The sequence below is a fragment of the Notamacropus eugenii genome, chromosome 3 (genome assembly GCF_028372415.1).
Source record: "Notamacropus eugenii isolate mMacEug1 chromosome 3, mMacEug1.pri_v2, whole genome shotgun sequence".
Taxonomy (NCBI): domain Eukaryota; kingdom Metazoa; phylum Chordata; class Mammalia; order Diprotodontia; family Macropodidae; genus Notamacropus; species Notamacropus eugenii.
In genome coordinates, this window is record NC_092874.1 from 225,983,654 (window position 1) to 226,007,000 (window position 23,347).

The window sequence follows — 23,347 nt, forward strand, 5'->3', positions numbered from 1 at the left end:
TTGATGCATTCTCCTACAGTAATGTTCATTTCATTTTCTCATTTGTTTCAGAAGCAGTCTCTCCTCTTGGGCAAGTTACTATATTGGAATCAGTATGGAAGATGAAACATAGTATCAAAACTGTGGAAATTACAACTATTATCTGTCTTGGGCCCGTACAGTTTTCATCCCCCTATACTCACTCACAAGTCAGCTAGGTGGCATAGGACAGAGCAATTAAGAAGACTATCTTTATAAGTTCAAATCCAACCTGGGACACTTATTAGTTGTGTGACCCTGAGCAAGTCACTTAACCCTGTTTGCCTCAGTTTCCTCACTTGTAAAATGAACTGGAGAAGGAAATAGCAAACCACTCTAGTATCTTTGCCAAGAAAGCCCCAAAATGGGGTAATGGAAAGTCAAACACTACTGCAAAGACTGAACAACCACAAAAATACTCATGCTGATTCATCCGCTATGTGAAAAATGAAAAGGGAAATTTATAAATCCACCTTCCTCACTTAGATCTAGGATTTGTTCCCTGTCTCTAGCCCTTTCATACTCTCTATCTTTTTAGATCTGTTTTGACTGGGGAAAATAATTTAAGTATGTACATCCCCCGCTCATTAAAGAATAGGAGTAGGAATGAGGAAGGGCTTTTGTGAAATCCCAGAGAGCCATTGCTCTTCTCTGATCAGCAGCGTGGCTCTTGGAAGGATTGCTTAGAGTTCATAGTCCTCATCAGATTCTATATCGTAGGTCTTCTCCCCACATCATCCCCAATCAGCCCTCACTGCTGTATGGCCTCGCTTGTCCCTTGATCCTAGAAATTACAAAGCTGAAGAGCCCATACAACCAGCACAGCCAATGTCCCTTCACCCTATTCTGTCACCAGGAAGATAGTATGGTAGGCACTCATTTCTGATATAAGGGTTATAGAATCTGCTCCCTTGGAATCATCCATCACTAAACGTATAGACTGCTTCTAAGAAGCTATGAAAATGAAGAAAAAAATCCTTCAAAATTCATACATCAACAAGGCAGAATAGAAATGGCTAAGGAAGTTGATAAGTAAAGATAAGTAGGAAGTTAGTATGACAGCAGGTAGATGCCTTGATTAATTTCAAATCATCCAAGCCAGAGGGACCAAAACCCAGGATGCTGGGAGACCAGTAGTCTGTAATCTTTGTAACACTAAGGAAAATAGCAAGCTCTGTGTTAGCTGTTACCACCCATTCCTCCCATTACTTTATCCTTGACCTGTATTTTATAGAAATGTAGGATTTACAGGATTTTTATGCTTGCTGTAAACTATGCCAGATGCACTTATTGTTCATTCACATCTCAGCTGAATGTTTTCTATCCACTGTCTATACTGCTTGTCACTGGTCAAGGATCATAATCTCTCACCCAGCAAGGACTGTGTCTCTAGCATTCAGTCCAATATTTAGAATAATTCCTGGGTAATCTCATACTTAAGAAATGTCTTTTGTGATGGTAATGATGGTTATTTAAAAAAAAAAACTATAGAATGAACAGAACAAGCACAAATACCCCCACAAAAGTTTGGTAGGTTTATCATATTAACTCAAATATAGGTTACTCCCAAATACAGACCAGGACCCTTAAAATGACATTTTTTTTAAAGGAAAAATTATCCTTTTAAAAATTTATTGTGATTTTTGTATATATCTTTACATTCAAGTAAAAAAAAATTTTTTTAAAGAATAATTATGGAAAATGGAAGAGGAATTATAGTACTAGAGAAGAACAAATGTCCCAATTTTTTTTAAAAAAGGGGGGGATGGAATATGCAAACCATAGCAAATAAGTTTGTCTTTCATTCCTGACAAAATTCTAAAAATTATTATTAAAGAAAGTAGTCAAGTGAGAATAATCACATTTCCCTTTTTGATAGGATTATATGCCTTTCAGATCAGAAAAATGTTGTGACATCATTTATCTAGATTTTCAAAAAATTTTAAGGATAGTCATTATTAATTTCTTATTATATCAATTATATATGTAGCACAGGTCAGCTAAGACCCAGGAAGAGTCAGAAGGTTAGGAATCAGAAACTTTCAAGGACCAAAGGTCATAGAGATTTGATGGGCTACTACAACCACACATTTCCCAAAGTCCCCAGGAGTTCCTTTATACTTGAAGAAATATCCATCGCCCCCATCAGATTACGTGTTCCTTAAATCTATCTTTAGCTTCCTTTTGTATATCCAACACTTAGCACATTTGTTATTGCTGTTCAGTCATTTGAATCATGCCTAACTGTTTGAGACCCCATTTTCGATTTTCTTGGCAAAGATACTGGAGCAGTTTGCCATTTCCTTCTTCAGCAAACAGAATTAAGTGACTTGCCCAGACTCACACATCTGGTTAGTGTCTGAGGCCAGATCTGAACTCAGGAAGATGAGTTTTTCTGACTCTAGTCTCAGCACTCTATCTATCCATTGTGTCTTCTAGCTGCCCTATAATAAGAATTATAGGGTATAATTTTTTGTAATACAGGTCTATCAGAGTAGAATGGAATTCTTTTCTGGAGGAGAAGATAGTATTTAGAGTCAAAATTAGAGCTAGAGTTAAAAGTGTTCCCTCTCATCAAAACTGATTGCAAACATTCATCAGTTAAGGTTGCATGGGTTAATGTTGCAGTAGGACATACTCCAACTTGACCTCAACATAGTGATATAATTTTGGAGCATGAAAGATGACCACCACCACTATGCTCTCTCTCGATGTAGACTCCTGACTACTCTAACAATGATAAAGTTCTTAGAAGTTGCATCTATCATCTTCCCATATAGGAATGTAATGATTACTTTTTCATGTTTCTCTTGAGTCTTGTATTTGAATATCAAAATTTCTTTTCAACTCTGGTCTTTTCTTCAGGAATGCTTGAAAGTCTTCTATTTCATTAAATATCTATTTTTCCTCTGAAGGATGATATTCAGTTTTGCTGAGTGTGTCATTCTGGGTTGTAATCCTAGCTCCTTTTCTTTCCAGAATATCTTATTCCAAGTCTTCCACTCCTTTAATGTGGAAACTGCTAAATTCTGTAGCTTTTCTTGCATAATTCTCATTTATTTTCCCAATTTTTCCTCTACCACTCTTATCTCTTTAATCCTTATAAGAATTCTTTTTGGACTTGGGTCCAATTAGCATTTTGCTTTGAGGCCTTGCTTGTAGCTGTTTTCACATTGTTATCTTCTAAGTTTATGTCTTGGTCTTTCCTGCTACAGTAGTAGCTTTTTATGATCAAGTTATTTTTTGTTGTTGTTTGCTCATTTTCCCCACCTATTTCTTGACTTTGAATTTTATGTTAAATTTGGATTCTGTTCACCTGGGGTTGGAGAGATACTGTTCTAAGTTTCAGGCTTTTTTTTGTGCTGCTATTTTCAGAGCTAGTTCTAGGGCAGAGGGGGAGGAGAAGGGATAAAAGCTTTTGTTGGTGCCAAGTTAACGTTGATAAAAGGAGAAGTTTCATGGGTTTCAAAGCCCATGCTTTCTTGGGCTGTACTTTGTTTTTTAGCCAGGAAAGGTCCCTGTTCTCCTGCAGCCACAAGTACTAATATTCTTCTCTGCCTTGGAACTGTGACTAGGGCCCCTTTTCCCTTGTGACAGACCACAAATGCTCTTCTCAGTCCTGGAATTTATATCCAGAATTGCATATGAGCAATAGGATTGCCAATCAGTGCCAGCTCCACCCAGTGCCAGCAAAGGGTTGCCTGTAGTCTCTTTCTTACCAGTTGTCTGACCCTCTTACCACCTCTGGGCTAAGACCTCCCAAAGCCGTTGCTGCTACTCCTGCTGCACTCACCACTGTGGCCAGTACTGTTGCTGACACCTCCAAGGCCCGTGACTGGTGCTGCTCCTTTACTCTGTGCCAGCCTCAGTCAACCCTGGTGTCACAAACATCTCCTACCAACCTCTTCAGTTATCTTAAGCTGTAAAAAAAAAAAAAAAAGTCTCACTGACATTTTGTTGATTCTACCACTCCAAAACTGGATTTGAGGAGCTGTTTTAAAGTTGTTTGGAGGGAAATATTAGGAGAGTTCAGGTGGGCTACTGCTTGTACTCTGCCATCTTCAATTTCTCACTATTTTACCTTTTTGCAAGTATTATAAGCATACTTAGGACTTAATTAGTTCAAAGACCCAAGACTCAGACTATTTTGACATGGCTTCCTTGAGGCCTAACGCCCATGAAGAATGAGGAAGGAGCTATATAAATGGCCCCAAAAAGGGAGAAGAATATAAACAATAGTATGTCATGTCATTGGCCACTGGACAAAAAAATATTTAAAACACTGACAGTTAAGACAATTTTTATGGGTAGTCTAAAAACTAAATGATTCCCTAGGAAAAAAAAAACTGGTCAGGATGTGAGAGGAAAGGTAGACCAAAAGATTTCAATTTCTCCTTCTGCCTTTTGGGTGATAGGAGAGTAAGGTAAGAACATTGTGGGACAGCATGTTACAATGGAAAGAATACTGGTTCTGGAGTCAAAGGATCTGGGTTCAAATCCTACCTCTGACAGTCACTTAACCTCCAGAGATCTCCATTTTCTCATCTGTAAAACAAGAGAGTCAGACCAGATGACTTCTGAGGTCCCTTCCAGTCATATTACTTATACCTATGATTCTATGGTTTTCTGATGTATCATTGCCACTTCACATAAGAAAATCAAAATGCGGTAGACTCAACATCATTGCTGCCAGGATCACAGAAAAAGGAATGGAATTTGGGTCTTGCCATCTAAAAGAAACATTCTGGAAGCATCCTCAAAGTGACTCCACACAGGAGGGAGAGGGTGAAAGAAAGCTCACCCAAAGAGTTGTGTTTGGGACTGCAGAAAACAGGCTTCTTTAAGACTTTCACTAGTATGGAAGAAATAATAGGAATGGAGCAGCACAAGTCTCAGAAATAGTGAAACAGGGGATTGTAGGTGGGTTCAAAGGGAGAATGACATGATGTGAAAGTGACAAATGAAAAAGGAAAAGGCAAAAAGTTAGGTTACAAAACATTCCCTAATGCATCCTACTGATGGAGTACAGGTTCTAGGAGGCCCCTTGAACTCTCCATGAATCTTCCCACTTGATCTGGCATTCCCCCGAGACCATAAGCCTTTCATTATCACTTTGTCCAATTTCTTCTGGATGTTTCCCATCCTTGATTCTATCAAAGTACCCTTAACCTAGCCAAGCCCTTCATTGTCTATTACCTCAGGATGCCTGGGCTATTTCCCACGCTCAATCCCACCAAAATCCCACTCTCTTGGTTTTGACCTCTAGTCACCCCAGTTCCATCAAGATCTTCCTTACACTCCTCCTCAAGACCCTCGCCTAAATCCCTCCTCTCATCACCCACAGACTATTTGGTCACCCCTAGATCCCTCTCATAGTCTTCCTATATATAAATTCCATCTTGCCTCCATGAGGGCGCTCAGATTCAATCTAACTCAGATTCTATCTGGCCTGCTTGTCAGTACAGGTGTCACAAATATTGCGTCTTCTTAAGAGTCAACACAATATGGCAGATCTTAAGTAAACTTTGTTTTTCTTTGGCTAAAAGAAGGGTTGAGTCAAATTCATTTGGGCAGGACCCAGGGTGTCAGTATTTTGGAGTCCCAAGCACCCCAAACCTCAACATTATGGTTCCCTGACCTCAATACTACTGCTATGATTTAGAATGAACATTCCTGGAAACAGATTCTAGACTATTCTCACAGAAGAAGAAAAGTAAGTTGAATTAAAACAATGTTTCTTATAAAGTAGTATTGCAAATTAATGTATTTGATTAGCATAATTAATTAGTATAAGTTATTGAGTTGACCTCATCAGTTCCCATGAGTTATCATCTCTAAGCAAATGACTCTAAGGAACATCCAGTTCCTTCTCTCTCCTGAGCTTCATTTCCATTTCCCTAACTGACTTTTGGATATTTTAAACTGAACACCCCAAAGGAGTCTCAAACTCAACATGTCCAAAACTGAACTCATTATCTTTTCCAAAACCTCTTATTGTCTAGGACACCACCATCCTCCAGTTAACCGATTTTACAATCTCACCTCCATCCTTGCATACTCTCCCACCCCAAGTGGTCAATGTTACCAAATCTTGTCTTTCCTATCTCCACATCTTGTGCATACCTCCACTCCTTTCTAATAGTATATAGCCATCATCCTAGTTCAGGTACTTATCACTTCTCTTCTGGACAATTGAAAAATCTTCGTCTTTGATCTTCTTGCCTATAACCTCATTCTAATCTATTCTCCACATAGCTACAAAAATGATTTGCCTAAAGTACAGGGAAGATCATGACTCTCCCCTGCTCAACAAATTCCAGGAGCTACTCATTGTCTCAAGGATCAAATATGAATTCCTCTGTTTAGCATTTAAAGTTCTTGATGAGTTCTTGATGACTTGGACCCTCCTAGTCTTCTTACACTTTATTCCCCTCCCATGCACTACATCCATACTGGCTTACTCCATATTCTACACACACATAGCACACCAACCTACTTGACATTCTGCATTTTTAACACACTCCATCTCTCATCTCCATGCTTCTGAACTGACTGGTCCCTCTCCACACACACACCTTGGAATTTCTGGTTTCCTTAAAGACTCAACTCAAGTGTCACTTGTTTCATGATGACTTTCTTAGTCTCTTTGGCTGCTAGGTTCTCCAAGCTCTCTCATTCATTTTGTATATATTCCATATATACTGACATAGGTACATGTTGTCTCTTTCATTAAAATATAAACTCCTTGAGGACAGATACCATTTTCCTTTTTTCTTCATATCCTCAGCCCTGAGCTCAATGCCCAGCACTTAGCAAAGGCTTAATAAATTCTTGTTGATTCTTGTTTGATTGAATGTAATAGATGAGGGTGGGGGTGGGGGACAAACTCAGCTGATATTTCAGTTTAGGTTAGCTGACCTGATTTTGCTCTCTCTCTCTCTGTCTCTCTGTCTCTGTCTCTGTCTCTGTCTCTCTGTCTCTCTCTGTCTCTCTCTGTCTCTCTCTGTCTCTCTGTCTCTCTGTCTCTCTCTCTCTCTCTCTCTCTCTCTCTCTCTCTTTAAGTTTATCTTTAGTTGTCAACATTCAGTTCCACAAGTTTCTGAGTTTAAAATTTTCTCCCCCTCTCTCACCTCTCCCCTCCCCAAGACAGCATGCAATCCAATAGAGGCTCTACATATACATTCATATTAAACATATTTTCACATTAGTCATGTTGTAAAGAAAAATTATAACCAATGGAATGAACCACAGGAAAGAAGAAACAAAACAAAAAAAAGAGAGAGTTGCTCTGTCTTTTTTAATCCTTGTTCCAAGAGATAGCTCTCCGGGCAGGGTAGGGAAAGATATATTGGAAAATGTAAAAATAAAAAGCATCAATCAAAAATTTGAAATACAACTATAAAGTTATACATGAAAAATATTTAGAATTGAGGAATTGTTGCTGGGTCCAAAGAGCTAAAGTACTGAGTCACTCACTATCTTATAATCGGGAATGTTGTTTGGAAAAGATTAAGTGGACAGGAGGGAGGAGCCTGCTTCTAATTAAGAGGAAGTGGGCTCCCTACTCTCACACTCTTTGGTTCATTACTGAATTGCTAATAATTTATGGATTTAGAGAATGCGACCACAAAAGGGTCCCTCTGAGTTGAATCAGAGAAGGCACACCCAGTTCTTTGCACCACAGTGGCATCAAATGCTTCAGTCATACTTAACAAAGCACAAAGAAGATAGAAAGTACAGAGACAAACAACCTGGGGAGTACAGAGGCAGACAGCATGGGGACAGAGATGGGATGGTGGAGGAAGGCAGGTAGCGTGGGGAAGAGAATGGGAGGAGGACAGTCATGTAACCACAGATTAGATTTGGAAGCACTCAGAAAGCATGGACCTGCAGGAAGTGGAAGAGTATTGATGTAAGATGCCCAAGGGTTTGATGGGTGTTGTTGGGGCATCCTTGTAGAAGGTAAGGTCCAGTTCCATGATGATCAGAGTACATTTCAAGTTGAGCAAGAAAAGTATTTGAGGGAAAAGAACCCACATGTACAAAAATATTTATAGCAGCTCTTTGTGTGATGGCAAAGAATTGGAAATTGAGGGGATGTCCATCAGTTGGGGAATAGCTAAACAAGTTGTGGTATATGATAGAATACTATTGGGCTATAAGAAACGATGAGCCAAAAAACCTGGAAGGACTTACATGAACTGATGCCGAGTGAAGTGAGCAGAACCAGAACATTGTATGTAGCAACAGCAATATTGTGCGATGACCAACTTTGACAGACTTAGTTTATCTCTACAGTGCAATGATCTAAGACAATTCCAAAGGACTCATGATGGAAAACCCTATCCACATCCAGAGAAAGAACTATGGAATCTGAATGCAGATCAAAGCATACTATTTTCTTTTTACATATGTTTTTTTTTCTCCTGGTTTTTACCTTTTGTTCTGATTCTTCTTTTACAACATGACTAATGTGTAAATATGTTTAATATGATTATACTTGTATAGCCTATACCAGCTTGCATGCTATCTTGTGAAAGAGGAAGGGAGGGAACATAAAAAAATTTAGAATTCAAAATTTTATAAAAGTGAATGTTGAAAAATAAATAAATATTTTTTTAAATGGGGAAAAAAAAGAAAAGTATTTGAGTGTGGGATAGACATGATACTGGGAATCTGGTAGAATTTGCCACATGCCGCATGTTCCTTCTGGAGCTGCTATTCAGGCTTGATTTATTCAAGTGACCGCTGTGATGTTGAAGACTATTGACCAGTCCAAATTTCACCACTGGGGACACATATCTTCATCTGGAGATGCCTTGAGCAATTGTAGCACCTATGTGACATTCACAGCGCTTACGGTGGCCATGAATATCCTGGCACAATTCTGAATTGCAAAATACAACAGACTCTCCACATGGAAGACAGAACCAAAACATTTATTCAAACACCAGAAAACCAAGTTCATCCTAGTAACAAAAATTTATACACAATAACAATACAGAGGACAACACCAACCCCAAGCCTTCCCCCTGCTAGGCTTCCCATAAACCAGCTCCATTAAACAAATCACAAACAGGCTGTTGAAAATTGAAAACAAATAAAGTCATAAAGTAGAGGAAAAAGAAAAACCTGTTAAGACTTAACATGAACTTATATTAAGTGAAGTGAGCAGAATGACAAGAGTACTGTACACAGTAACCAATATTGTATGATGATCAATTATGAGTTACTTAGCTATTCTGATCAATAAAAAGATCCAAGACAATTCTGAAGGACTTTTGATGAAAAATGCTGTCTACCTCCACAGAAAGACCTGTGGGAGTCTGAACGTAAATTGAAGCAAACTTTTTTTTTAACTTTATTTTCTGGTGTGGGGTATTGTGTTTTTTTTTTGGTCTGTGTTTTCTTTCACAACATGACTAATATGTAAATATGTTTTGCATGACTGCACACATATAACATATATCAAATTTCTTGCTATCTTAGGAGAGAGGAAAGAAGAGAATTTGAAACTCAAATTTTTTTTTAAATGTTAGTTGTTTTTACATGTAATTGAAAAAACAATATTAAAAAAAGAGGTCAGTTTAGGTCAAATGGACCCAAAAGGTGTTACTGAGTGTCCCCATGTTCACAAGGTTAACATGATTAATTGAATGGATGCAAATGAGTTGTATTTACCAGTGTTATGGTTCTTGGGGAAAACAGTACCTTGGCCAGCAGCCTTGGAGGCTGGTCACTTAGGTTCTGACAGAGTGTGGGCCTAGGTCAGAATATGATAGGACTCTGAATCTCCAGCAAGTGCTGAGGATGAGAAGGTTTTTGAATAGGCGATGACCAGGGGGTCCATAGAGAAATCCAGCATAGAAGTAGTGAGGCTTTCTGGGGCCTCTTCGGAAGGCAGAGGGGATAGAAGAAGTACCTAGTCTTCCATGGCCAGTGGAGTGATAGGTACATTGCCATGAGCTGTTGTTTCTTGAATTGTGGAATCTATTTGTTGTGAGTCCCAGGATGGTGTTGGAGAGGAAGTCCTGGACTATAGGTGTTGTGAATTGTGATACAACCAGCGTTGTGAGCTCACGAGAATCCTGCACCATCAATGGAGTAGTCCCCATGGTGCTTACTGTCTTCTCCACAGTAGGTGTTTGAATTTCCCTTTGACATGGGTCCAAAGCCCTTGGCTGGAGTTGAGACTGTCACCTTGTGTTGTTGGGAAAGGGTCTTTCCTGGTCTGATGGCTCACTCCCTCCCCTCTGTGGATTGGCAGTTACATGGAGGGTGATCATGCCATCCGTGCTCAGGGTTGCCCTCATTATCCCACTTGTCCATATGGCAAACATGGTGGCCATAGGGAAGACTATTCTGTGTTCAAAATGCTTCAGGTACCATCTGTGCCCACTTGGGGGTTCAGTTCCCCCCTAGAAGTTTGAGCAAGGTGGTTTTTTAAGAGTCCATTATGCTTTTCAATCAGTCCAGCAGCCTGGGACAGGTATAAAAATGACAAGATAGCATTGTCCTCTCCGCCCATTTCTCTATGTCCTGGGAAGGTAAAACGTATGCCCCAGTAACCGTGGATGGTTATGGGAGGGCCAAAAGGTGCAAAAATTTCCTTTGACAGTCCAGTGATGAGATGATAGACTGTGGGGTCTCTACACAGGTATCACAACAAAAGTCCAATATAAGCATCCACCAAAGTGAGGGCATATTTAACAGCTCCAGTCTGAGAGGGCAAAGATCCTATAAAGTTCACTTGCCATATTTGGGGAGGTGCCTGCCCCTTAATAATGCTTTCCTTAAGTCCATTTGAGCTGACCAATGCTGTCTCCCATGGAATACCTTGCTCAATGAACCAATTGAGTTGCCAATTAATTTATAAAATACAAGAGGGCCCTTCTAGGTCCAGTGGGGGGCAGGTACATCTAGTTCTTTAGATATGTCCAGGAAAGATCTCAATGGCAGATTTGGGGAGTAATACTTCAATTACCCTTTAATTAGGTACAGAGAGTTCAGAGGCAAATGGCACATAAAATACAGACACAAATGGTGGAGGATGGGTTATAGAGGCAGACAGCATGGGGACAAGGATGGGGTGGTAGGGGAAGGCAGCAGTGGGGAAGAGAATGGGAGGGGGAGAGTCATTTAAGTAATGGAGAATCAGAGTCAGGAGCACTCAGGCATCATGGACCAGCTGGAGATAGAAGAGTATTGAGGGAGGGAGTTGGAGATGGGGAGGTGCCTCAGTTTTTTCAGGATTTTGATGGAAGACTGACTCTTATCCATTCGTTAGCATATCTATATTATCTCAAAGTTACCAGCAACACCCTAGAGTTAGTTTATTAATATATCCACATAATCTCAAAGTTAGCAAGATCTGGAGTTCTCCAAGTCTGATCGTGGATGTTTGAATAAAGCATAGACAATTAGAAGACCAAAGTGCTTCCCCTGATTGAGCACACTGTCTTAGGAGGTGGGCTCTAGTTAATTTATGAGACAGTTTGCAAATAACTGTTATGCTCCCTTTATCTACGAGACAGTCTGCAGGTGACTTCTAGGTTCCTCTTTGCAATTCTCCTTCTGTCATTACTTTGTCCTGGCTATTTATAAACTTATTCATTATACTAACTGGGGGAGGGGTGGTCAGGAAGACTAGAACCAGATACAATTTTAACAGAATTAAGTCCCTCCTCCCAATGCCCTAGTGAAAAAAATGCTTAAGGTTGTGACTCACATCTATGGATTCCCCAAAATAATGGAACAAAATATAATAAAAATAAATGTACAATATTAAGTACAGGACAGGATAATTTATTCCTATACATACAAGAAAGGCTAAACATAAAAAATTCACAAGCACACATTAACAGAACTAAATTTAATAATTTAACAGAAATATTTATATAATCTTCTGAGGAAACAATACTTTATTAGAAGATAAAAGCAATCTGTATGATTTTTTATTAGGCTTTTTGTATTTTACCTAATCTCTGTACTAACATTTCATCCCAAACCTGAACCCCTCCAAGTTTCACATTCAGCTGATTTCACAGTCAACACCTCCCTATATCTGCTTTGATCAAATGTTCTTTTCATGGAGTCCTAGCAACTTCGGAACTCACAAGGTCACCTGAAAGCCTGCATACATACACCTTGAATTCAGTTTTGTCACCTATTCAGGAAAGAAAACACAAATCAAGAAAGGTTAGGGGGATGTAGGCACAATCTCACCTAGTTAAATCTATACTCCATGAGGGACCCGGAGCAAAGTAGGGGAAAGATCACCCTGCCCCCATTTCCCAACTAACTTAAGGGAATAGTCAAAGCAGAGAGTAATCTACTTGCCACAATACAGGGAAAGTTAAAGCCATGAGGGCAGAGCTTTAAAAAAATATAACTTGCTATCTATCTACTACTGTCACTGGGTAGGATAAGATCAGGAAATTCCTCAGGGTTTCATTCTCAAATACCAGACCTTTCACCTCTGAGCCCCACATGATTGGAAGTACACCCCAAAGTTCCCAGGTCAACTGGAACCAGGAAGGGATACTTTAGGTAGATTCCACCCTTAATCTACTTATGTGAGGAGAGCATTAAGTAGGGGGAAGGGGAGGAATGGTTGTAAACACATATATTTAAATGTATAAGTAGGCTATCGTTGTGTGATTGCTAACATTCTCTGTCCGCTTCTCTCTCATTCTACCACTTTTGTGGTGGAAATAGAAGCTAATACATTGGGTAACAGTCAGGAGCCAGAAGACCTTGACAGGCTAGAACACTGGACCATATCAAATGAGCTAAATGTTAATGAGGGTAAATGTAAAGTCTTATACTTGGGTTCAAAAAATCAGTTTCACAAATATGATATAGGCACAAGTATTAGTGACTCTTCCTAGTTACTTTTGTGATACTTCAGGCAGTAGGCAAACCCTAGGGAGACTTGCCTACTGGCCCACGGCAAGCCCCTGATAGACTTGTGTGCTGTCTTCTTCAAGTCCATGAGAAGGCAGAATGTCATTGAATAAACCAGCAAAAAAGTGTAATGCATCTAGATCCTGATTACTGAGAATAATGATGATCCCTTGAAGTGGTCACATTATTTGAATTTGCATTATTAAGTATTTGTAAGGACATGCCCTTTTTAGACTTCGAATAATTACATTTACACTTTTTAAAAGATGCTCATGATCAGCAAGGTGGCAGAGTTAATAGAGCATGGATAGAACTCAGGAAGACTTGAGTTCAAATCCAGCCTCAGACACTAGGTGTGTGACCCTGCACAAGTCACTTAACCGTGTTTGCCTCAGTTTCCTCACCTGTAAAATGAGCTGGAGGAAAAAATGGCAAACTACTCTAGCATTTTTGCCAAGAAAACCCCAAATGGAGTCATGAAGAGTCGAACACAACTGAAATGACTCAACAACAAAAAAGATGTTCACTTTTCAGATTTGAGATTCTTTTTTTAACCTAGTAAAAGTTGTAAAATGGCAGTGACAGTTTTTTAAATGAAATTTTATTTTTTAATTATCAAGCATTTATTTCCCCCCCCCCCTTGCCTCCTTTCCCCAGTGTGGGGGGGAAGAAACCATTGTAATAAATATGTCAAGCAAAATGAATTCTCACATTGATAATTTCTAAAAACATATTTCTCAGTCTATACCCAGAGTCCATCACCTCTCTGTGAAAAGCTGGGTAGTATTCTTCATCGTTGACCCTCTACAATCATGGTTGATCATTTCGTTGATCAAGGTACTTAAGTCTTTCAAAATTGCACGCAAAATTAAGTCTTTCCAAAGCCCAGAAAAAAGGCTTCCATACCCAGGATTAGTGGGAGTCTTCAGCTTCTACACTCTTAAGCCATTTCCCAGAACCATGCCAGTCCCCAGGATAGGATAAGAGGAATATACCTTTCCTTCCCCACGAGAACCTCCCGTATACCAAGCGAAGACACTCAGACTAAGGATGAAAGAAGTTCCTTCCTAGGGGCAGGAGCTTTGGGAAGTGTGTGGGATTGGGAAATTTGGGAGAACCTAGAAAGACTTAGAATGACACACTGAGAGCTAGAAGAGACCAAAAAGATGGCTTAGCCCAACACTAATCTAGTTTTATAGATAAGGAAACTGAGGCTGACAGTCGAAGTCAATCAGTGAGTCAGTAAACATTCATGAAGTCCCGACTATGGGCCAAGTACTGGAGACACAAATGCAAGCTGTTCTTCAGACAGTCCCTGCCCTCAAAGATCCAAAGGGAGAAGGCACTACACGGAAGGTAAGGGGAGGGGGCGGGGACAAGCTCCAAAAGCTTAGTGGCTGGTGGGTAAAGAGCCCCAAACAGAGGACCTGGAGCCAGTGGCCCTGCCCCCCCGGCACGGGGTACAATCTGAGGACCAGAGCACAGCTAAGACTTGAGGACCGGGAGCATGCAGTCTGGCACTACACTGCCCGAGGACATAGCGACAACTGGGATTTGACTGAACCCATTTCCTCCGTCCCCCTCATTAGAAAACTTCTCTGGGAAAGACGTGAAGTCCCTAAGGGCTTGTCGAATTGGACAAAGCCCAAAGGAAATTGGAAAAAAAACCCGGCCACCAGAAGTGGCAGGCCAAGGTTAGCTCCTGATCCCTCCGTGCCCCCACACCCTCATTCAGCTAACGGCTAGCCCTTCTCTAAAGTGGATGTCTGGGAACCTGGGGCGGAAAAAAGAACCCCAGATTCGGTATTTGAAGGCGGGGAGGAGGTGGGGCGGGGGGAGGGGGTGGCTCATTTTGAAATGGGCACTTTCGTTTTAATGCTTCTAATAAGGAAAAGTGCTACAGCCTGGGGGTGGGGACTGTTGTTTTTCCTTTCCCCGCCAAACCGGGAGCGCTAATCGAGGCTGATTGGAGCCCGGTTTTCCTGGCTCTGCGTCCGGGGCGGAGCTAGCCCGGGGCCGGGCAGCCTTTGTCCAGAAGCTCGGTCAGAAAGGTACCCGGGAGCGGAGCTAGCTTAGGTTCTGCCCTGCTGCAGCGGACAGCTTAGTGAGATCAGGTGAGACCCTGGGGCAGGAGGGGACTACGGTGCCTGGGTGCGTAGCCTCCTCTGTCCCTCTTGGACCGGGGGCAGAGGAGGGGTGGCCGCTTAAGAAGGAGTGTTGCCAGCTGTCTTCCTCTTCTCCCTCTTCCCTCCCCGATCCCCGCCATGATGCAAAGCCAGAGTCCCTGAGATGGTGTCTGTGGCCCAGGTTTGCTTGGGAGAAGTCCTCCAGGACCTAAAGCTAAAGAGAAAGCTGAAGGAAGGAGGGGAGGGTGATTAGTTGTCCTGCCTACTGCAAAAGCCTATCTTTTCCTGAGATTTGTGTTCTCTAAACTCACCTGTATTGAGTCATCCTGATCTCTTTCCCACCTCCAAGTTCTTAACCCCGTGGGGTGACCAACACACATTCAATCCCTAGTGTGACCAACGCAATTCTATGCATCATGTATCAATTATATGTATAGGGACCTATAGGATGTCCCTACCACCTGCCCCTTCCTCTGTCTTTTCTTTGGATTGTCACCCAAACTAGGAACTCACAATCCCCGGCTTTCTCCGAACTCTTCCCCCTCTCCTATCCGTTTGGTCCCTTTCCCCTCCCCCGCTTCCCCATCCTTGCCCAGCCCCCTACTTCCTTTTCTTAAGTGGTCATGGGTTTGACATATCTCTCCCTGTTTTGTGGTCACCTAACCCCCTACCACCCTGCTTGCCCAGGTGAGCTGGTCCCATGAACCAGGAAGTACAAATTTTTGAGGTGCTCCGGGATCTGAAAGATGCAGAGTTCCAGATCTTCAAGAAAGTTGTGTCTCAGCAGTATCCAGAAGCATCAGCCTGGTCACTTCCAACCGCCTCCCGGGAAGATATTGCCTATCATCTGATGTGTTCTTATAGCACCAGAGCCCTGAGTGTGGTGGCCCATGCTCTGGACTGTGTCCCTGCTCGGCACCTCCTGGAAAAACTTGGACAGAAGGGACTTGAAGGTGATGCTCGGGGACAGGAGACCAGCGTGGGCCCCCATCTTAGAAGAGAGCCACTCATACGATCAGGTAAGATCGGATGCCCGTCCTCAGACTGGCATGGATCTGCTGATCGTCAGTGTCCCCCTTACTCTCCTTAAAGCTTATTAATTGCCATATTATTGTGTGCCTGATCTCTTTCTCGAATGGTTAAGGACATGAAGCCTAATATAATGGAATCTGCTTTGGATTTGGAGACAAAACTGAGGTTATACCCCTAGCTCTGATATTTTCTTTTTGTGACACTGGGCATTGGATTGGTTGACCTCTGAGGTCCCTCCCAGCTCTAGAGCTGTGCTTCTGTGTTTGTTGGGCATTGCTCTTTTTTACCTATTCAGTTAGTATCCGTGTGCCACATCAGTGATTTAATTTTTTTTACCTTCAAATTTAAAAAATATATATTTAACAGGCATTAATTTTCTTTCCCTTCCACACCCCTCTGTCCATTAAAAAAAAAAAAGACAAAATCCTAGTAACGATGTATAGATAGTCAAATAAAACAAATTCTCCCATCAGTCTTGTCTAAAAAAGTTTTCTCCTTCTGCATTTTGAGCCAATTACCTTCAGTAAGTAAATAGCATTCTGGAATTATGGTTGGTCATCACATTTCTTAAGTCTACCAAAGCTGTTTGTATTGACGGTGTTCTTACAATATGCTTATTGTAAAATCTTTCCCCGGTTTTTACTCATTTCACTTTGCATCAATTCATAGAGCTCTTCCCAGATTTCTCTGAAATCATCTCTTTTGTCATTAATGCAACAATATTGTTCCATTACATTCATATACCATAATTTGTTCAGCTATTTCCCAACAAATCAGTATTTAACTGTGCCCATTGCCCTCATTTCCCCCATCCAGCAAAGACTTACGAAGGGGAGACATCAAAGATGACCAACTGTACCTTGCCTTGTCTAGCTGAGCCAGTGGTGACCCAAAGAACGCTGATGAAGCTAGCTCAGCATGTGGGGCATGAATGGCGGGAGCTGGGCATAATGTGCCTGGGCCTTCAACTGCACCAGCTGGATAGACTGGAGGAAGACCACTTTACAACCAACATGCGAGTCTTCCACATGTTTCAACTCTGGAGGAACCAAGAAAAGGAAAAAGCCACAGCCACCAGGCTTCACCAACTCTTGTCCCAAGGGAGCATGTCTATCAGTCCTGAGGCCCTGGCTGTACTTCTGGAGGGAACTTAATCCATAGTCAAAGGAAGGAGAAACACTTCAGATCCTCTTTCTTGATAAAGGTAAGATTCTTCCACTATATTTATACATATGAACCACCTGAGCTCTGGGTCTCATCTCCTAATGCAAATAGAATATAGCAACTTAAATCATAGAACCACAGGATTTAGCTCATCCAGGAATAAGTGACTATCACCTGACACTCAACAAGTCCAAATCTATCCTGATCTTCCCTCTTCCTTTCTTTTGTGCCCATTTCTGTCAATGGCACCACCACAATCTCAGTATTGTAGGCTTAGAAATCCTGGAGGCTGTCTTTAATCTTTCCCTCTTTGTCACTCCCCTCTATTCAACCAATCACCAGATCCTATCAGAGAGGGGAAGTTCTAGAGCAGAGGATCCCAAACTTATTTGGCCTACTGCCCACTTTAAGGCACCCCCCAGAAATCTATTTTCTTTAACTCTTTAACAATATTTCTTTAACTTGAGTCATTTCAAAAAGTATAATTTTTTAAGTGACATATCTTCAATTTAATAATTTATTGTAAACTTGTGGGGTTTTTTCTGCTTTGAAAATTGCATCATAGAGGAGGAGGGAGGTGGCAGTGCTTCCAGGGTGGCAGCATCAGCCTCAGCAGCAGTACTGGGGGGCCTGAGACTTCGTCTGCCTTTGGTTCTAGCTCCTGCGTCACCTGTTTATTGCCCCGGGAAGGTATAAACAATTTTGTTGAAATCATTCTTGGTAATCATGGCAAAAGGTGAATTTGATCCCTGCGAATGTGTTTGCTCTCATGAGCATTCGATGAGACGACTGATCAGCCTGTTGAGACAGTCCCAGTCCTACTGTGCAGACACTGAATGCCTTCAGGAATTAGTCACAGAATCTATGTTGAAGGGCCCTCTGAGCCCCTCTAGTCCGACTGGTATCTGAACGTGAACACCTACTCGACAGTCAGCTCTCCTTGGCAGGAAGAGACCTCCAGGAACTGGGAACCCACGACCTCCTGAGCCAACCCTGACCACTTTTTTTTTATGCAGCTTGCAAGGTTCTAATTCTTCTGTTGACTTGACCTCATCATTACCATGATAATAATGTTCTGGGTGGCCATTGCAATGATTTTGTTCCTAATGAGACCTTTTAATCTGAGGGGATCCATAATAGCTGGAAAACCAACCAACTCACATAATGATCAAGACCCACCAGCACCTCCTGTGGACTAGACTTTGTATGATAGAAAATGAAAACAGCTGACACCTTGCAAGTCCAAATGAAAGAAAACAACCTACATACTCTTAACCCAGTTAGTACTATTTTTCCCATTGCATTTACAGCATAGGATGGTATTGTTTTCATGAGCTACTAAAAATTTTCCTGTGATCTAATTTTTGCTTCTCGTGTTACTGTCATTCCTATTTAGAGTATATTTGAGTCAATGACTTTTTTTCTTAAAAAGGATCACATGGGATTCTGGGGTTTCCAGACCTTAAACATTCCACTTGTTCTCTTTGTGTAATAGTTATGATTTTGTGTGTGTGTGAATGATCATTTCTGGCTTCCTTGAAGGAGAATTGCAATCTCTGCATTTAAACCCATGAAATGGTTTTGATAGTTTTGTAAGACTGATTTTTTTTTTTTTGCATAAGGTATACATTTAAAAGTTATTTGAACTCAGCTGGGAAAATTAGAACCACATTATGTTTATACTCAACCTGCTAGTGACCCTCTCTCTGGATGATATTCGGCTCCCTATCCTCCAGACTTTTTAACTTCATGAAATTTTTACCATTGGTGGCAGAAGTCCTTTAAAACTGACTTGTATGTTTGGAAAAAGAAAGCAGAAATTATATGATTGTTTACTAAGCTTTTACAACCTTCCATGAAATTATTTTACATTAAAAAGTTCAATAAATATAGTTGACTGATAAAGTATATAATTAACTGTCCATTATATAAAATATTTGTAAGCCACTGAGCACTAGACTTACCAGATTTATAAAAAGAGAAAATTTAACAATTCCTGGCTATACTGGGGGTAACTTATATAATTTTAATTTAAACTATAATTGTTTATGAAGAGAACCTATTAAAATTCAAAATACCTTTTGATTTATTGGCTCCAAGGTTTTTGAACTAAAACTTGGATTATTGCTTTTTGTCCTTTCTGTGAGCATAACTTTAAAGCTTTATGGGTGCCTCTTTGGCCTCTGATTTTCAAATATGGTTTTACTTGCTAATTCTCTGTCGTCTTCGAAAATTGTTTGGATGTCAATGCCCTTTCTAACCTTTTAACAAACCTTTATGAATTCTTTGTTGATTCAAGGGAAAAATACGGCAGGCAGGGAAAAATAAGAGATGCTTGTTCTCTCCTCTAACTGTGCGAGTCCTATTTTAGCTAATGAGAAGAATGTTTTTGGATATGAATTTCAGAGCATTTTTGAAATGTACAGAAAAATAAACAGTTATATGTTTTTCTTGGTCAGTTTGGAAAATGAATGAGAATAATATAAAGAATATGTGTACATGATCTACTTGGCAGTGGAATTTTTCCTAGTGAGTGAGAACAACTTAAGGGGACCTGGAATGTATACTGCTATGCAGTATAAGACTTTTTTCATTATAAATGCAGAATCAGAATAGCCTCTCATTGTATAGATTTTGCACTTGTATGACTTGAATAAACTTTTCTGTAACGGGACGAGTTAGAGCCGACCCCTGTCCATTGCAGGACACCACACTGAGAGCCTGCCTAGATAACCTAGCGGCTTGTCAGTAGGGGTGGAACTAGATGGATTTCAGGAGGAAGGGTCTCATCCTTGTTTGCAACGTGGCAATTCTTTGTCCAGCTCCAGATGTCCAGTGGAGAAGACACCCATATAAGGAATAATGTTAGGTGATAGGTTCAATGTATAGGCTTAGAAATGTTCACATAATTAAGACTATATATGCATGTGAGCTAGCTGGAATAAACGGAGTCCTCACCACCTTGTCTCCCGCCTCATTTCATCACTCACTAGATCAAGGCCTCTTGCTGGACAAGAGCCTTGGGTCGGGTTTAGGGATCCCCGTAATGGCCTAGGGGACCCCAACACTTTTCTATATCATTGTACTGTGTAATATAGTCTCTGATATAGTCCTGTGACACTTAAAAAAAAAAGGAAATTGCATCAGGTAACTGTATTAATACCATATTGTAAACAAGTCATTACACATACATATTTCTGCTGATGCATGCTGGACTTTCCAACTATGCTCAACACAATGCCCGACATACTTACCTACCAACACTTGCTTGTTAAGACCTATCGGCAAACTTGACCACTGATTGGTTATAACTTGCATTTTGTGTGTTTATTTGGAAAATAATGCGATCACTAGGGCAGCTAGGTGCAGTGGATAGAGCACCAATGCAGGAGTCAGGAGGACCTGAGTTTAAATCTCACCTCAGACACTCACTAGCTGTGTGACCTTGGGCAAGTCACTTAACCTTAATTGCCTCATCCTGGATCATCTTCAGTCATCCTGAAGAATATCTGGTCACTGGACCCAGATGGCTCTGGAGGAGAAGTGAAGCTGGTGACCTGCACAGCCCTTCCTTACTCAAAACAAAGTCAAGTGCAAGTCATGTCATTATTTCTCTGATGGCATGGTCTTCTTTGGCAATGAAGGATGAACACACACAATGTAATCGCTACAACTTTAACTCTGTTACACAACAGATGAAACAAGTATGAAAGGTTTTTCAAAATTTTCTTCTCTTTCCTTATGTTTCCACTGCCCCCTTATTTTTATTCATCACCCCTACAATGGCACCAGAGGCTATTACCAACTCCCCTCAATCATTCCAGCATGCCCCAGGGGGTGGTATCACCCATCTTGGGAACCTGTGTTAAAGCTGGAGCAATTACAAGATCTCATCAAAGAGAGGGGGTTCTAGAGCAAGGACTTCTTTATCTGGAATCCAAGGCTTCCATGTCTCAATGTTTTGAGGCTTTCAGTATTCTCTGGTGTGGAATGTGGGCACTCCCACCCCTAGTCCAGTTCACAGCCTCTTCATAATTTAATAAGAAGCTAGACTTTGAGAACTGATGTTACTGAAAATTTATCCCCTCTCAGCCAGCGTGGAGATCCACTGCTTCAGATTTAACCAGGCTGGTCCTCAGGTGGCAAAGTAGATGTGCAATCCATCACCAGGAATGATGAGCACACAATAAATGCTTAAGCAATATTTCTTTTTCTTCTTCCCTTCCTTCTTTTCTCCCTTCCTCCCCTTGTCCCTTCCTCCTCTAAGGCCTACAGAACCTGAACCCCTTAAGTTCTGTGAACCTGGGAGAGAAATATCTTTATTTTAATATAATTGGTTATCTTTGTAATCCTATGTATTTTATTCTATGCACTTAGAAACATCCTTCTGAGAAGAGTGCTATAACAGACTGCCAGAGGAGTCCAGCTCACAGAAAGGGTTAAAAACTCCTGGTCCACAGTGAAGCAGGTGGGATACCATCATCGTCTGGATGACATATCCTGCTACTTCATTGCTTGTATTGAAGTTTAGCAGATGGCCTTCTCTTACTCTAGGCCAGTTCCCTCGCAATAAATGAATAAATTGGTGTTCTATTTGTAACCTGGCTTCTGGTAAGTCCGCGTATGAATGAGCCCCTTTGTCCCTCCACTTGGCAAGCCAGTAATCCAGGTTCTGGACATGCATAGCTGAGAGATTAGGCACTGGACTCTTTACAATGCAGCACCCCCATGAGACTCAACCTGAAAGAGCCAGTTGTCTTTACCGATTACATAATGCTGCACTGGGTCTCTAATCAGGAAGACCTGAGTTCAAATTTAGCCTCAGACACTTCCTAGCTGTGACCCCCTAAGCAAGTTCTTAACCTCTGTTTGCCTTAAAGTCAACTGTAAAATGCAGATCATAACAGCAACTACCTCACAGCATTGTTGCCAGAATTAAATGTGATATTTGTAAAATACCTTTAGTGTCTGGTACCCAGTAAGTGCTTAATAAATGCTTGTTCCATGCCATTCTATTCCCCTTTGAAGGAGTACAAATATTACTGGACCCCCTTTACCAGTGGGGAAACATTCTCAGAAAAAGGGGCTTGCCCTTTATTAGGCCCACTAATAAATTTTAGAACCTATCTCTTATCCCTGAATCCAAATCCAACACTTTTCCCATTGTTTCATGTTGCCCTTTGAGGAGTTTTGCTTTGTGGATAACAACAAGCACTTTATATGGTCTGAATGCCTCTGCTTTCTGCAACATCCTAGAGAATTGTGTGACTGGGTAATGCAGTTTACAGTATGATAAAACACCTTCAAATGTAAAAAAAATCCCTATTTGCATGTGTTATTGTTGTTTTTTTAAATAATAAAGGACTGTTCTAGGGTTGTCCTTTCCATTCCTATCATGGGGCATCATAGTGGAGTTGAAACAAGACTAGATTTGTCACCATAAGGGCTAGGTTAAAATCCATTACTTAGTTACTGGGAGTGGGTCACTTAACCTTTCAACCTCGGTTTCCTCATATGGTAAATGGAGTTAATTACTTTCTCACAGGGTTTTTGTGAAGATAGCATGAGATTAATGTATGGAAAGCTTTTTGTCACTGTAAAATGATATATAACCTATAATTATCTGAGTAGCCTCGCTCACCTAGAGGTCTCTCTGCTAAGACAAGTGAAAAGCCCAAGAGTTTCTGGGTAATTAATAATCAAGTTATTAATTAGGCTAGCTGACCGTGGAGACAATGTTTTAAAAACCTTTGGAAAAGAGGGTGCCTCTGACAGGTGAAAATCAATTCTGATTAGTGAATAATTAATGAGGAGGAAGGCTAAAAAGTCTTCAGCTCTTTCTACTGAGAACTTGGCTTGATCATGAGATTCAGTCACCTCCAGCAGTCTTAACAAGGGAAATCATATCTGCCCAGAGCGTTCTAGTTTCTTTTCTCCTTCATGAGTTGGGTTACCCTAAATTCCAATGGGGGGGGCAGTAAAAGGGCCCAGTGCTTTGGGGCTGAAATTCCTAGATTAAATTCTATTTACATTCTAAACAGAAGGTCTCCTAGTTGAGTGAGGTCCCAAGACTTCTGAGCATGTTCCACAAAGGCCTTCAG

At 40.9% G+C, this 23,347-nt stretch overlaps 1 protein-coding gene across 6 annotated transcripts; it reads left to right on the forward strand.

Annotated features, from left to right (window-relative positions):
• The first annotated feature begins 14,401 nt into the window (after positions 1-14,401).
• Positions 14,402-21,846, forward strand: LOC140534131 (uncharacterized). Of its 6 annotated transcripts, none has more exons than XR_011977171.1 (4): positions 14,402-14,618; positions 15,738-16,069; positions 16,899-17,286; positions 21,624-21,846. XR_011977171.1 is itself a non-coding variant. In XM_072654791.1 (3 exons), the coding sequence occupies exons 2-3, from the start codon at positions 15,751-15,753 to the stop codon at positions 17,234-17,236; spliced, it is 600 nt and encodes a 199-aa protein (XP_072510892.1). In that variant the 5' UTR covers positions 14,868-15,038; positions 15,738-15,750; the 3' UTR covers positions 17,237-20,206. The 6 variants fall into 6 exon arrangements, 2 of the variants coding, with proteins under 2 accessions (XP_072510892.1, XP_072510891.1); XR_011977173.1 differs by lacking the exon at positions 14,402-14,618 and adding an exon at positions 14,870-15,038 and having other exon boundaries at positions 16,956-17,286; XR_011977172.1 differs by lacking the exons at positions 14,402-14,618; positions 21,624-21,846 and adding exons at positions 14,874-15,038; positions 17,905-20,206.
• Positions 21,847-23,347: the final 1,501 nt, after the last annotated feature.